The sequence below is a fragment of the Artibeus jamaicensis genome, unplaced genomic scaffold (genome assembly GCF_021234435.1).
Source record: "Artibeus jamaicensis isolate MK-2021 breed Jamaican fruit bat unplaced genomic scaffold, CSHL_Jam_final scaffold_614, whole genome shotgun sequence".
Lineage (NCBI taxonomy): Eukaryota > Metazoa > Chordata > Mammalia > Chiroptera > Phyllostomidae > Artibeus > Artibeus jamaicensis.
This window is the reverse complement of record NW_026522050.1, coordinates 183,038-198,011: the sequence shown is the minus strand read 5'-3', so window position 1 is coordinate 198,011 and position 14,974 is coordinate 183,038. Positions and strand designations below refer to the sequence as shown.

General features: G+C 59.3%; 1 protein-coding gene across 8 annotated transcripts in view; it reads right to left on the bottom strand.

The window, feature by feature from the left end:
• The window catches only part of SPTBN2 (spectrin beta, non-erythrocytic 2), a 34,352-nt gene that overhangs the window by 3,177 nt on the left and 16,201 nt on the right, over nt 1–14,974 (bottom strand). For all 8 annotated transcript variants that reach the window (XM_037135252.2, XM_037135255.2, XM_037135250.2 and 5 more), the window contains 21 exons: nt 14,357–14,474; nt 13,673–13,831; nt 13,077–13,379; nt 11,845–11,998; nt 10,732–11,602; nt 9,317–9,454; nt 8,319–9,075; nt 7,678–7,880; nt 7,284–7,374; nt 6,909–7,055; nt 5,431–5,694; nt 4,627–4,851; nt 4,245–4,334; nt 3,623–3,883; nt 3,403–3,533; nt 2,990–3,194; nt 2,117–2,491; nt 1,262–1,506; nt 1,027–1,165; nt 687–771; nt 255–451 (listed from right to left, as the gene is read on the bottom strand). In XM_037135252.2, the coding sequence (XP_036991147.2) occupies nt 255–451; nt 687–771; nt 1,027–1,165; nt 1,262–1,506; nt 2,117–2,491; nt 2,990–3,194; nt 3,403–3,533; nt 3,623–3,883; nt 4,245–4,334; nt 4,627–4,851; nt 5,431–5,694; nt 6,909–7,055; nt 7,284–7,374; nt 7,678–7,880; nt 8,319–9,075; nt 9,317–9,454; nt 10,732–11,602; nt 11,845–11,998; nt 13,077–13,379; nt 13,673–13,831; nt 14,357–14,474 (5,158 nt within the window). The remainder of the gene's footprint in view (nt 1–254; nt 452–686; nt 772–1,026; nt 1,166–1,261; nt 1,507–2,116; nt 2,492–2,989; nt 3,195–3,402; nt 3,534–3,622; nt 3,884–4,244; nt 4,335–4,626; nt 4,852–5,430; nt 5,695–6,908; nt 7,056–7,283; nt 7,375–7,677; nt 7,881–8,318; nt 9,076–9,316; nt 9,455–10,731; nt 11,603–11,844; nt 11,999–13,076; nt 13,380–13,672; nt 13,832–14,356; nt 14,475–14,974) is intronic.

The window sequence follows — 14,974 nt, the reverse complement described above, 5'->3', positions numbered from 1 at the left end:
TGGTGTGATGACACACTGGAAAACATTCCAAAAGAAGGTAGGCATTAGAAGCAACTGGGGAGATGGTCTCGCTAGCGGCGCCCAGGGGAATTGACGACCCCTAAAGCTGTGGTGACGACCTCGCACTCTTGGCTCCCATTGGGAGATGCTGGTGCAGCGGAACAGAGGGCCTGTCTTCTGCCAGCAGGAGAGAGCCCAAGCTTGGGGCAGTGGGACGGGGGCAGGGGCTTCCCGGGGGGGCCCGTGGCCCTCACCGCAGTGAGCTTCTCCAGCGCACTGAAACGCTCCTCCCAGGCCACTGCCGACTTCTGGAAGGCCTCGTGCCGCTTGATGAGGCTCTCGACTTCGTCAACTGTGCAGCCCAGCTCAGCGCTTCGCACCAGTGGCTCTTGGCTGCACAGCCAGGCCTCCGCCATACCCGCATCTCTCCCAAACACGAGCACCTCCAAAACTGCAGGTGTGGAGGACCAGAGGAAGATAGCAGGTCAGAGTGGGCACTGGCAGAGCACAGTAGCCACAGCACTTCAAGAACAGGGACACAAAGAAAGCTACTGCCCTGAGGCAGAGGCAGAGGGCAGAGCCAGGCAGTGCCAAGGGTGGGCGCCTTGAATTCCATGTCCAGGTCTTACTCTAGGAACTACAGGGAATGTGAGGCCCAGCCCCTCCTGGCCCCCACAGTGGCTCACCAAGCTGGAGCCAGTCCATCTTCTCCTGCCACTTGTCCGCTGTCTCCTGGCGCCGAGCCTGCAGCTGAGACAGCTTCTCCGAGATCTGGGGGGCAGAGATGCGAGTTAGCACCCAGCTAGGCTCTTCCGGGTCCCGGGAGGACTCACACAGGGGAGCCAGCAGTTTCTGATTTCAAGAGGCAGACAGTCCTGGGGGGGAAGATGGGATGGGAGAACAGTACTGGGGGAGAGAGAGCAGAAGGTTTCTATAAAGAAAGCATGTGAGAGGAACCAGAAAGACTTGGGAGAAGACAGCATTGAGTCCATCAGGATGACCCAGCTGTGCCTGGGCCTGGCCCACCTCCTCAGCTGCATAGTGGTTCCTGGCGAGCAGCCCCTGCCCCATGTCGATGCAAGAGGAGAAGCGGTCGGCCCTGGCCTCTATCTCCGCTTTGATGCCCTGGTGGTTCTTGATAACCAGGTCTGCGGAGGACACGTCCCTGGGGACACAGAGACCACATCACACTCTGCTGCCACAACCCCATCCCAGCCACCAGCTCACCACCCCTGGAGGCCGCGGGCACTGTGGGCCTCACCGGGGCCGCTCCTGGGCATCCATCTGCAAGTTCACCCCGTCCATCCACAGCATCAGCTCCCGGACAGCCACAAAGAAGCGGAACTTGTCTGTGGTGTCCAGTAGCAGCTGGCGGCGGGCAGCAGAGCTTCCCTGCAGCTGGGACCAGGCCTCAGCCACGGCCTGCATGTGGCGGCCGATCTCCTCGGCCTTGTCCCCAGCGTAGGCCTTCTGGAGCCGGTGGCCATCGTCCTGCACCTGCTGGACCTGTGGGGCCCCATGTCAGAGTCAGGCAGAGCTGGAGACTCCGAGGAGCTGCAGTCTCTCCCCATCCCAGGCTCTGCTCTCCTGTTTTACCAGCCACACGAGCAGAGGAGGAGCAGAGGGGTGGGAAAGGTGACGCTGGTGCCCCGGGTAAGTCTTGTCACACTCTGCCCTGCTGGGTCCCATCTGGGAGCCCGGGCTTGGCCTGGGGGCAGCTCTTTAAAAGGGCTACTAGCCAGTTGGGCTTTTAGAGGCCTGTGCAGGATGTGAGGGACCTCGAATATTTTGAGAATGAGATTTGCAACCTGAAAAAGGGACTTGGGTGGGGTCTGACGGGGTTTAAATGGTTGCAGGAAGGGTCTATGCTGGACCCGTGTGGGACTTTTAGTACGACATGAAAAACAGTCTTGCCCTTGCACGTGACAATGTCATAGGTCCTCAAGGAGGCTTGTCATAAAGGTGTGGATAAGGTGGCAAAATGTCCCTGGCCAGATGTTTACCCGAAGCAATTCTATGTCATCCCTAAGTGGCCTTCCAGAGGATGCCCTCCCCCCAGCCCACTGCCCACGAAGTCCCTTCCAAGCCACCCCGACCTCACGTGCTTGAGTCAGACCTGGGCGCTCAGGGCCTGGATGTCGTGCTCGAAGGCGCAGTGCCGGCGCTGCAGGGCCTCGGCCGAGTTGAGGTCCCGGCCGGTCCCATCCGGGAGCTGCTGCTGCTTGTGCTGCACCCGCGCCAGTGCCTGGCGGGCCCCGTGCAGGAAGCGCTGCAGCTCATGCGCAGCTGCCAGCACCTGACCCCGGGTGTCCAGCAGCTCAAGCAGGTCAGCCCAGGCCTCGTTGAGACTGTCCTTCCACTCAGCCACAGTGGCCCGGGCAGCGTGGCCCCCAGCAATGAGCCCGTTGGCCAGTGCGTTGGCACTATCCACGCGCTCCTGACCGATGGTGCTCGTGTCCCGGGAGAACTCTCGGAACTTGTCCCGGAGCATCTGGTGGAGGAAACAGGTGCACAGACAACTCCAACAATGTCCCTGCCAATCAGGAGGGCGAGTCCTCTCACCCCAAACTGAGAACCTACTTCTCTCCCTGGGCCACTTGGGCCAAAAGAGGTTCTCCAGCTGGGCTGAGCTCACGATCAGATGTAACTGGTTCCCCGTGACCGTGGGTTTAACGAACACCCCAGCCCCCAGTTGAGGCAGCGGGGGCACTTGGAACCTTTAGCCTACAAACCGGGATACCCTGTGCTGCCAAGTTCTGTTGGAAAACAGTGACTGGTAATTTCCTTTTTGCCCGAGTCTATACACAGGGCCGCGTCCTCCTTTCTGCACAATTCTTTCACTAAGTGGAAGGCCTGGGAGGACAGTGCCAGCTCAGCCTGGTCTACGCCCTGCCCCTTGGTGCTCTGCACAGGTCAAGGCCCCAGTCTCCCAGTGGGTCCTCTGCTCTTCCAGGAGCTGATCTGCAGCTGGTGTCCTCCCCACACTCACCGTCACATGCTCGTAGTCCTGGCCCAGCTCATGAGAGGCCGCCACCACCTCGCGCTCCTGGATCCACTGCTCCAGGTCATCCAGCTCACGGCGCAGCTGGCACAGCTTCAGGTGCTCCTGCAGGCGCTCCCGCCGCTCCCCGGCCAGCTCCTTCAGGCTGGCGTACAGCTTGTCCACCTGGGCTTGGCGGATCGATATCCGTGTGCTAGGGACGGAGGGGAGCAGCGTGGGACTTAGGATACACGGCTCTGATGCCCAGCCTGTCCCTTAGAGTCCTGTCACTCTTAGCCTCCCTAACTGCTTGCCAAGTTCCTGCTTCTCCACCTTGCTAGATGGTTCTGTGCACTCATTGTGCGAAGGCTCCATGAGCCCCTCCCCCCAGGGCTGGGCCCCCTTGCTGCCACTGTGCTCACCTCTCTGGGTGGTCATGGTCAATCATGTCTTGGCTGCTGGCTGCCAGCTGGTGGATGGTTTGGGCGTAGTCGGCCAGGGCTTGCTCCAATACCTGATGTTTCTTCACCTCGGCCTGGGCGCTCAGCTCATCCTGATGGATGGGACAGTGGGCATCAGGGACTGGGGGTCACAGGGAGGAAAGAAGCAGGTACACAGCCCGGGCTCTGCCCTGGCTCTCACCTTGGCTTTCTCCTGGCCCATCATGTGCAATTCCTGCTCGCCCATCCAGGCCTCCGCCTCGGCGGCGTCACGGTAGAACTGCTGGGCCCGCAGGGCCTCCTCGAGTCTCTGCCCTCGAAGCTCCAGCTCGCGGCCCAGGCGTTTCCACATTTCCTGCAGCTCAGCCAGCTCGGGGCCCGCCGCGGCCGCACCGAGGGCACGCTGTCGCTCCTTTAGGTCCGCAATCCGTGGCTCATGGCCCTGCATCTCCTTCTGTAGGGTCTGTCCCCAGCAGCAGAAGTGGAAATGCTGAAAGGCTTGCCCAGGGACCCCCTTACACCAAGCCCCAACACCAAGCCCCTTCATGCTCTTGCTTCTCTTCCTTCCTGAATCCTCCCGCTTCCCCTCCCTCCGGCCAAGGACGTGAAGGTAAAGTTCCTTCAATCCCCTTGATCTTCCACCAAGAGAACCCACCCTCCTGCATGAGGAGAGGCCACTGGCTGAGGGCGGGGCTTGCACACACGGCCTCTAGCAGGGCTGGGGGCGGGAGAGGGGAGAGAAACCCCAGGGCTTAAGGAAAAACGAACTTCCACGTCTGAGGAGGCTCTGGGACCTTGGCCTTTGCCTTTAGCCTCTGTCTCACCTGGTTTTTCTTCATGAGGAGCTGGACGCTGGGCAGGTCCTTGCCGTGTTCCCTGGAGCTTGCCATGGGTAGGCGCTCTGTCACCCACAACTGAATGAGAAGGGTGGAGGGTGAGGGCAGGTCCAGAGGACAAAGTGACAGCCGGGGGCCGGAGAGTGGGGAGAGCTGGGGGAGGGGTGCCGGGGCTCCTGGTGTGTGTGCAGGGCAGGGCTGCTTCTGTGTCTAGGGTACAGGCCCCTAGAGGGCATCTGCAAGTGTCCCTGGAGGGTTGACTTTCAGTGTCAAAGGGAAAAGAACACATTGCTGGCATCTCCCCAGCAGGAGGCAGGGAGCAGGTTGCTATGGGGACGACCACCCCACCCCAATCCCAGTGGCAGCTCACGATCTCGTCCTCCACGTCTCGGTGGAACTGGTGCTGCTCGCGGGAGGCCTGCAGGCGCCGGCAGCGCTCCCTCATGGGCTGGTACAGGGCCCTGAACTTCTCCTCCACAGCCCTCGAGGTCCTCTCCACCTCCCCTGCACCCTGGTCTTCCTGGGCCAGGGCTTTTGCCTGGGCCTGGATCGCCTCCACCTCCTTCTCCCGCACGGCCATCTCCCGTTCCAGCATCTGCCAGACCGGAGGAGGAGGGAGGTGTACCACCGCGCTTCCACCACAAACTCAGAGGGAGCCCTAGTCAACACCGAGCCAATCATGACTTCTTCCCTGGGCTCACCCGGGAGAGTATCTCTTCATGGTCTGCTCAGTGGCTCTCAAACTTTAATCCACACAAGAGTCCAGGGAAGGGGGACGGGGCAACTGTGCCAGTTAGCAGTTTATTGTCTCTCAGTCCCAAATCCACCTCAGTTCCAAACCCATCTTTCCCTGTTTTGAGACATCAGAACTGGATGCCGTACAAGTCTTTCTTGCCAGGTGATGCAATGCTAGGCCTTGTCAGTAGAGGGCGATGGAGGGACACCACAAAGTGCAAGAAAGGAAGGGGCTTCTACTTGTGGTTCCAGGGTGATTTTCTTCTTGCTCCTACAGTAGAACTGCCCATGATGTGCAGGAGACCCAGTGGCTCTCCAACGAGGTCTGAAACCCAGCCGTGGGGTGGTCTGAGAATGACCTCCCCAAATCTCAAGACCTATAGGGTTCTTCCTCCTGTCTTCTGTTCCCCACTCCCACCAAAGGCCCCGCCCCGCGCACCTGCTGCTTCTTGAGCAGAATGTTGACGCTGGTGAGGTCCTTCCCGTAGTCGTCAGAGTGCAGCTGGGCCTGTAGGCTCACCAGCCAGCTCTCCAGGGCGGAGCAGCTCTGGGCAAACAGCTCAGCCCGGTTGGCATCGAAGAGGCTGCGGGCCTTGGCCTGGGTGGTGGTCTCCAGCTCGTCCCAGCGCTTGTGCAGGTCCTGCAGCTTCTCTGACACCAGGGCTTTTAGCTCTGGCTTCTCGAGGCTCAGCTCCCGCCCTTCCTGGGTGGTGGGACAAGGAAGTGCAAGTGTCAGAATTAGATGCCATTGACCTTTGCAGACCAGGGACCTAAAGGGCAGGAGAGACCTGAGTATGGGCAATAAATCCAAGTTCTTGTGTGCTGTCCTTCACATGTTCTCCTCCAAGGTCTCAACCCGCTCTGAACTTCCCTGCCTCGGTGCTGATCAAATCCTAACCCCACTTCGAGGTGCAGCTCGGATCTCACTTCACCTAAGAAGCCACTACGATCTTCTCTATTTTGAGTTCCCTGGTGCTTGTGGTTTCTAGTGTTGTATCACATGTGGTCTTGCTATCATTTCATGTTTCTCAGCTCCTCCTCACAACCCCGACCTACAGCAAGTGAGTCCCTCCTGTCTCCGCACTCCCAGCCTTTCTGCTGAAGGACTTTTGTTTCTGGGGAGGTGGGAGGAAGCATGGTCCCTTGACCTGCATGCAAGGAAGGCTGGAAGTACCAGAGTTATTGCCCCTAGAGCCGGTGACCAAATAGCATTTCTGTGCTTTGGCGTGACAGCTCGGGTTCACGCTCGTCTCCCAGGGCGCCCCATCAGGACTGAGCTCCAGTTGTCCACTAGGATACCCGGGAGGGCCGTGGACCCTCTACTGACTACCTTCCCTGCGCCGTCTTAGCTCCCCACTGCCCTACCGCTGTTTCCCAGGGTCACCTCCCATTTGAGTGGCCTATGCTGGCAGCCCTGTTTCAGGGGCTGCTTCCAAGGGAACACAAACCAAGACACATGGCTGCCAGGCTGAAGACGGTCTGGGTCTAGCTCGGGCAGCTTCACAAACCTTCAGCACGACCCATACTTTTGCACACAACCCTTATGTGGTAACCAGGGCTTTTCGCTGGCCCCGCCCGGCTCTCCCACCTTCATGCCGTCTGTGCTCCGAGACGGACTCAGCCCCTGGAGAGGGCTGTCCTGCTCTGGACCCAGGAATAGCTCTTGTGTCACCCAAAGCCGTAGTTCAGCTCCTTACTAATTCCCATTTCCTTACAGTTCTCCAGTCACTGTCCCACAGACCTAGAAGGTTTGTTCCTCAGGCTATAATCCTCCACCTTGGAGGTTTGGCACAGGAGACCTCCAGCCCTGGAAGAGCCATATCCCAGGGCCAGGGTCCTCCCCTGCACTGTGGCTGGGCCCCTGCCCAGAGGAGGCCCCAAGGGTTCCCTTCTTGCTGCTCCTGTCACATCACGCACCTTGTCCACCTTGTCCAGCCAGTCCTTATTGGCGGCCAGCTCAGCCATGAATGCCTGGTGCTTCTGCCACTTGGTGTGCAGGTTGCGGGCCTCATCGTAGGACACATCCTGGGCCGTCAGCATCTTCTCATCAATCCAGAGTTTCAGCTGGACCAAGCAGAGAGCAGGGATGGAGAAAGGCCAAGTGCATTGCCGAGTGAGGCATAAAGTGGGGGAAGGTGAGCTGGGAGCAGTGTGGGTGTGGGAAGAAGCCATGAAGGGGTCATGTGCTCAGGGGACACTGCGATGGACTCATTCTAGGCTCTAAGAGCCAGGGTATTGTGGGAAAGGGATGGCAAGGGATTGTGGGAGGGCGCAAGGGGAAACTGCGCTCACCTCGTGACAATCTTGTAGGAAATGCTGTTGCTCTCGGTTTTCCCGAAGACGTCCCAGAAGCTGCTGCACGGCTTCCTGATTCTTCCTGTGTCTGTAACGACAGCCCCTTGTGAAACTCTTAAACTTGCTGTGACAGGGCTGTGGCCCTCTAAACAACCCGGACGCCTCCAGTCCTCCTCTGATGGGGACAGTGCCTTTTAGGTGCTCCATACATCAACCCAGGAATCCTAGGTTGAGCGTGGGGTCACCCTGGTGGACCTCACCTTGACCCTGGGTGAGGAAGGCAGAACTCTCCAGCCCACCGGCCAGTCTGACCGCTGAGTTCTCCACCTTTGAGGCCACCCCGTTGTCACTCCCCCTCGGGCCTGTCACTGGCCCACCGTCCTCCTTGTACCTCCTCTCAATGGAGTCTGCCTTCTCGCGGATCTTCTCGGCATGGACGTTGCCCTCGGACACCAGCTGGCGCCCGGCCTCCAGGAGCCCACGGATCCGCTCCCCGTTGGCGTCCATGGTGCTCATGAAGTCTTCCAGTTTTTTGATGGTGGCGTCGGCCGCCTGGAGCGTCCCCGGCATCTCCGTGTGAGACAAAACGTATTCCTGTGGGGGAGGGGAGGTAGCGAGCTCACTCTTCAAAACAGAATTCAGCTCTCAGACATGGAGGCCATGGGGGGGCGGGCAGGGTGCACCGTCCAGCTCTGAAGATGGCGGAGCTGGTGCCTGAGTATGCCCAGTCTCAGAAAGTTGCAAGGGAGCCAGCTGGAGACCCCGGGACAGTCCAAACCCCATTCTGTCCTATTCCTAGATATTGATTCAGTTTCTTTAAGAATTATGTGACAAGCCAGTTTATGTCCATTTTGGTAAGTCACATTCACATCTTTTTTTTCCTCACTCCCCCTTTTTTTTTCTCCCATAGGTTCTTCCTGTCCATCCCGTTTTCTCAACTGCTCCACCCACGGCCATTTCCCTCCCACCCACCACTCTCTGGAACATCCCCCTGTCCCTCCCCCCACCCTACTCTGTGCCCTGGGCTCTCACCTGGCTGCTGAGCACGCCCTCGGCCTGGCGAGCATCCCGCAGGAACCCCTGGAAGCCGTGGGCCTGGGCCAGGCGGCCCTGGCGGCTCTCCCACATGCGGCCCAGCTCCTCCCAGCCGGTTCCCAGGGCTTCGAGGCGCTGCCTTAGGAAGAGGCACTGGGGATCGGCCTGGTCCCGGGTCACCTCCTCACCCAGGGTCCGCAGCCGGCGGTACTCGCTCTGGGCCCGCTCCACCTCTCCCCGCAGGGCTGCGTGTTGGGCCAGGAGGGCCTCTGCCTCAGGCAGGGTGGCCGGCCCTTCTTCAGAGGCCACGGCGGTCTGTGTGCGACCCAGCCACGCCTGGAAGTCATCCAAGCTGCGCAGGAAGTCCTGCAGCCGCCGCGCCTCACCCAGTGACTCCTCTCGACGTCGCATGGTGGCCCTGAGGTCCTCCCAGCCAGCCTGCACCTCTCCAAGCCGGGCATTGATGGCAGGGGCTTGGGCAGGGTGGCCAGCGGCCAGAGCATTGGCTTCCTGAGTCAGTTCGCCCACCCGAGCAGCGATGGCCTCCAGGTCCCGCTCGGTGCCGGCCAGCTTACGCTGCAGCGCCAGCACCCCACCCAGGTCATTGCCCAGGCCCTGGGTGGACTCGATGACCTTGGTCTTTTCCCTCATCCAGGCCTGGGTCTCCGTGCACTCTAGGTGGTAGTTCTGGATGCTCAGGGCTGAGGTCAGAGCTGCCTTCTTGCCATCCGCCAGGGACCGGAACTGCTGCCACCTGGAGGTAGAGGGTGGGTCTGTGGTCTGGAGTGGCTCAGCTCCCCGCCCTGTCCAGTTACATCTGGAAGCTCCTGCCCGGCCTCTCTCCCCCCTGGTGTATTCTACCACCTGCCCCATCCTCTTGTCTCCCTGTCCAGGCCCCAGCCTCTTCACATGACCTTGACCCCCAGCATCTTCTGGACCACCTTCCCACCTCCATCCCGCGCCCCACAGAACTCTCTTCAGCCCTTCCCAGCCACCTGTGGTTGAGCTGCCTCTGGGTGCTGACAATGCTGTCCCTGCCCGGGGGGTTGGCCTTCAGCAGCTGCTCCGCAATGTCATTCACGGCAGTAATTCGTGCTGCGAGGGCATTCATTTCGGGCTCCAGGGTCTCAAACCTGAGGGGGTGGCAGAGCTGGGCATGACCGGTGGGAGGTGATGATGCACTGGCCGACCTTCCTGGATGCTCCTGAGAACTCCTCTCAATCGACATGAGGCATATTTATAGGAACCCCTGCACCTCTTACCAACAAGGCTCACAGTAGCCAGGGGTCAGGGGGGAGCCCCTAACTCACTCTGAACAAGCAGAAAGACTATCACCTCTAGAGTTGCTCAAAAAGATGTGAAAGTTAAAGGTCAGCAACAGCTGCAAAGTAAACTAATCCTGGCACAGTGCCCCACCCTTTATTGGAACCTCTCTTATTCCTCCGGGCCTCACCCCCTTATAAGGCTGCAGACCTACTACTATGCGTTAAAAGTGAACTGATAATTAAAAATATTTAAGTGATAAAGATGTGAAGCATGACTTCTCCCAGGGACATTCTACATTCTCACAGATCAGAGTCTGCAAACGTTTTCTGCAAAGGGCCACAGAGTGAGTATTTCAGGCTCCATGGACTACAGGGTCTTTGTCACAAGTGTCCGGCCCTGCTGTCTCCGTGCATAAGCAGCCATGGGGGGATATGTAGGTGAACAAGTGTGGCTCTGTTCCACTAAAGCTTTATTGACAAAAACAGGCTGCAGGCTGGCTTGGCCCAAGGGTTGGAGTTTGCCAACCCCTGTCATAGAAGATACTGAAAACTTAAAGTCTTTTATTGCTATTTTTAAAATCATCAGGAAGTCTGACTACAGACTGGGTAGCAGGTGACAGTAAGCAGTTGCTAATTTTGCTCGATGTGATAATGGTATTGTGCTTCTATAAGAAATATGTCCTTCCTAGGTGATTCTTAAGATTATTCTGTAAATAAAGCTACCTTTTGAGGGTCTGTCACTGTCTCTGTCTAAAAGGTTTATAACATGAAAGCCTGAGCTATTTCAAGTCCACACACACAATTAAAAAATAATTTACTACATTTAGGACTACGTCTTCATATTTCGTAAAGAATGGCATCTGGAGAATGTAGAGATGCAATGATTAACATTGGAGATTTGTTTTTAAGAAAAATCAATCAAATAGAGCAAGATACTGACAATTACCAAACCCGGATGGTGTGTATGTAGGAGCTTGCTGTGCAACGTTTTTTACTTTGGAGTATGTTTAGCGTTTTTCATTAAAATAGGGGGAAAAACCCTCAAAGGGATGTAGCAAAAGCAGGTATTCGTGGCGGGACCTGCCATCCCTCATCCCTCACAGCAGCCGCCCCTAGAGGGCGCTGTGGGGTGGGGCGGGGCTTACCTTTGCTGCACCACCTCCAGGTCTTCCAGACGCTCTGGCAGGGCGAGCCCGTTGAGCCACTGTTCCTTTTCCTCCACCCACAGCCCGCAGGCCCCGGCCTCACTGAGCATGGTGTAGCGCGCCTGGGCGGCCTCCAGGGCTCGCGCTCGCTCGCCCGCCCGGGCCCGCAGCTCGTCATATTGCCGCTCCAGGGTAGGCACCCGGCCCTGCACCTCCGGTGTGCGGCTCAGTGCCATAGGCAGAGCCGCAGCCTGTTCCCTCAGGGCATCCAGGGTTGGCCGGTGGCCGCGGATCTCCTCCTCCAGAGCCCGGTGCTGCCGGGCCAGGGCCTGAGTGGAGAACTCATCGTGCCCCAGCTCGGGGCTGGACACCAGGCGCAGCGCGTCCACCAGCCAGGCCTCCATGTCGTTTGCGTCAGCCTGGAACTGGTAGAGGCTGGCGGCCTGGGCGAGCTTCTGGGCGCGCTCCTCTGCCAGAGCCTCCAGCCGCTCCCACTGCGCCTGGAGCTCAGCTGCCCGGGCGGCCGCTTGGCCTGCCCCAGGGTGGCCCTCGGCCACTAACTGCTGCCCCTGCTCTAGCGTGAGCTTCAGGGGCCCTAGCCGGCCGCTCATCTCATCGCGCAGCGCCGTGTGCTTGTTGAGCAGGCGGAGGACGCCAGTCAGGTCCCGGCCAGTTTCTGCGGAGGCCAGCAGGTGCTGCTGCTCCCGCACCCAGGCCTCCAGCTCGCCCACTTCCCAGAGGAAACGCCAGAGGCGCCGGGACTCCTCCAGCCGAGCCCGCCTGGCTGCTGCCAACTCGCACAGCGCCTCGTAGCTCTGCTCCAGGGTGGCCACCCGCTCGGACACCAGCTGTGGGTCGCATGGTTTGTACTCTGAAAAAGCCAGGGTGCAGGGTCCAGAGCTGTAACCCAGCCCTCCTGCCGCTCCCACATTACTCCTGGTCAGGATCCTGCCCCCCTACTCTCTCAGGCCTCCCTCCCTAGCCTGTCACCCACCACCCTCCCATCACCCTTCCTGTCCCTGGATTTTCCCAGTCTTGCTCTTAATGTTCTAGCTTTTCTTCAGGTTCTCCTTTCCTGGCCCCTCCCTTTTCCAGTTCCTTTCCGGATCTCACCTTTCCCTGGGTCACAGAAGCGCAGGGCAGAGGCACTGACGGCCCTCACCCTCTCAGCCTGCACAGCGATGTCGGCTTCCACCAGCTCGTGCAGCTGCAGCAGGTCCTCCACTCCAGCCAGGTGCCTGCCCAGGTCCTGGGACTGCAGCCGGCCCTGCCAGGCACACACACACACACGCGACTGCCCGTCTGAGGGCCTTCCTCCCGCCAGGCCTCTTTCAGCCCCGCAGCCCACCTGTGCTAACCCTGCTCCTCTGCCTGGACCAACCACACCTCCTGACCTCTCTGGGCGGCTCCAGGTGTCACACCCAGGTGAGCACACCTGCTCCCGCCTGTCAGTCCTCTCTCACGCACACAGTGACACCCCAGTTCTGTCTGGCACCCTGGCTTCTTTGTACTCAACTCCCCTCCTGTGAAATGACCATCTCACTAAACCTTGCTCCCGGAATCTCCATTCTGACTCATTTTCTCGGCCCCAGAATCATCACCTCCTATAGTCATGGCTTGGGCCCTGGCACCGGAGTGATCTTCAGCACCTCTCTAGACCCATCTTTACCCCCATCTGTCAGCTATGTCATCACAACAGCCTCCAAACAGTCTCTGGGCTCCCGCTCTGGTTGCCCACAACCCGTCTTCACATAGCAGTCAAAGCGCCTGTCCCCTTTTCAAAACTTCTGATCCTTTTTGAGACTCCATGTTATTCTGAATAAAATCCACACTCTTTGACCAGGCCTGTAAGGCCCTAAATGAGCTGGCCGCTGCCTCCCTCGTCTCACTCCCCCGCCCCCTCCCCATCTTTGTGGTCCCACTGGTCCTGCTCATGCTGACGTGCCACGCTGCCCAGGCCCGGGGCCTTTGCACAGCTGTTCGTTCTGCCTGCAATGCCCCCTCCTCAGCTCTCCCCATGCTGGCTCTTCTTGTGACTCTGTGCTCAGCTTCAACAGCACTTCCTCCGTGAGGCCTTGCAGACCCCTCCGTGACACGGCCCTGTTCCTGGGCCCTCACGGGTTCCACGCCCACCTGCTGTTCTGTCTGTTGGAGGGTCCGCACTTTTCTCACCAGTCACCTCCCATGAGAACGTGAACCCAGGAGAACCGGGGCTGGTTCGCTTGGCTCATCTGAGCCAGAGACAGGGCCCTGCTCCAGAGATCTGCCGAGCATGTGATGACTGTGCCTGTCACGCCCCCACAATCCCAATCCCCCAAACCACACCACACGCTTCCCGTTGGTACCTTCATCTCTTCCATCCAGTCCATGAGGTAGAGCAAGTCCTGAAACACCTTCTGCAGCTCCAGGGTGATGAGCAGCCGCTCCCGCCGGGCGGCCACCATCTGCCGCAAGAAGTCCCAGAGCCGTGCCACATTGTGCTGCCGTGCCGCAATGCGCTTGATGTCGTGGTAGTGCTCGGCGGCCAGCTCAGCGGCCACCGCGTCCACAGCCTGCACCCGGCCGCTGTAGGCCACGATGTCCGTCTCAATGGCTTCGTGCTTCCGCACCGCTGCCTCCACGGCCGCCAGCTCGAGCCCAAAATTGTCCTGGGGAAGGGGTCAGGGAGGGGAGGGGAGGCTGGGGCTCAGGGGCGCCCCGTTGGCTTGCCACTCTGCCTGCCGGAGCACTGCTGCTGCAAGATGCCAACCCCATGCTCTCGGTTTCCTCTCTGACCCGTCCTGTCTCACCAACCCTTTCTGCTATTCAAGGCCCCTGTTTCCTAGAGTTCTTGGTCTTTTTATCTGTGTGATGGATTTCCCATTTCATTAGCTCCCCACACTGCAGTGGGGTGGATGCTCTTCCACCACTCTCCACCAGCCTGGACAGGCCAAGAGCCTACCTGGGACACGAGGCGCTGGTTCTCGCTCAGCCAGGTCTCCCGCATGGCGGCCTTGCGGTCGAAGCGGGCGGCCAGCTGCTCCAGCTTCTCCTGGCGGATCAGCTCAGTGCGCAGGGCCAGCTCGCGTTCGTGCTCGGCTTTCTCCAGCCGCTCCCAGGCCTGTGAGGCGGGGACAGGATCAGTGCTAAAGGGCCCGGGTTCAGGAAGCGAGGTGGGGAGGGGTCACGGGGGCGGGAGCACACGGGGATCCCAGGGAGCTCGGTCTAGTGGGACTGTGGGATGCGCTCAGTTAGACACGGCAGGAGGAGTGAGGAGTGAGGAACGGGGCGGGGGTGGCAGGGGACAGGTGAGCACTGTGGAGCCAGGGGAAAAACTACGCTCACCTATGGATCAGCGGAACAGGGAACAACGGAAACCACTGGATTTGTTTGTGGAGGGGGGACTGTGAGTGAACCCTACTGCTTTTATTAATCGTCAAGCTGAACAATGTAAGGGACTGGGGTGCGATTTTAGTACGTGAACTCCCAGGAAGAGACACGGAGGAGGGAGGGGGCGTGAGCGAAGCTGTGAGTCACGCCTACACCAGGGAGGGGTGCGCATACCTGGGCGCAGCGTTCAAACTGGGGCAGTGGGGGCTGGGCCGAGGGTGGGACCCCCGTGAGACACAGAGGGGCGGCCACAGACCTTGTTGATGTCGGAGATGAGCCGGCCCTCTCGGGGTGTGTAGACCTTCTGGTTGTTGGCCCGAAGCTTGCTCTGGATGGTGAAGAGCAGTACTTCCAAGTTCCCTTTCTCCGTGAACCTGGGGCAGGAGGCCAGGTCAGGGTCAGAGTCAGGGGCCACTGGGGGCACAGGGACTCTGGGTTTCAACATGAACCGTCCTGTGTGGCTTTCCTTCTCACAGAAGCAATTCATGAACGCCAGAAAATACTGGCAAACCAAAAGAACACAATTTAAACACAAGTGAAAACCACGCAGAAACGGCCCCTGTTATCCCCCCCGGTGTGTATGTGCTTCATGTTTGTTGGCACAGACAGGCCCGGGTCACAGTCATGGCCAGTGTGGGTCCGGGACTCTCTCACCATGGGCCAGGCCATGTTCTCAGAACTTTAAGCATGTTAATTTGCTTAGTTCTCACTGCTCGCTACATCTTCCTGTTACCCATTTTCCAGATGAGAGAACTGAGGCACAGAGGGGAAAACAACTCAAAACGGCCGTGTGGAAGCAACCGGACTCGAACTCAGACACCGGGAGCCCCAATGCTTAGCCCTTTGCTCTCCGCAGTCCATAAACAACCGTTTT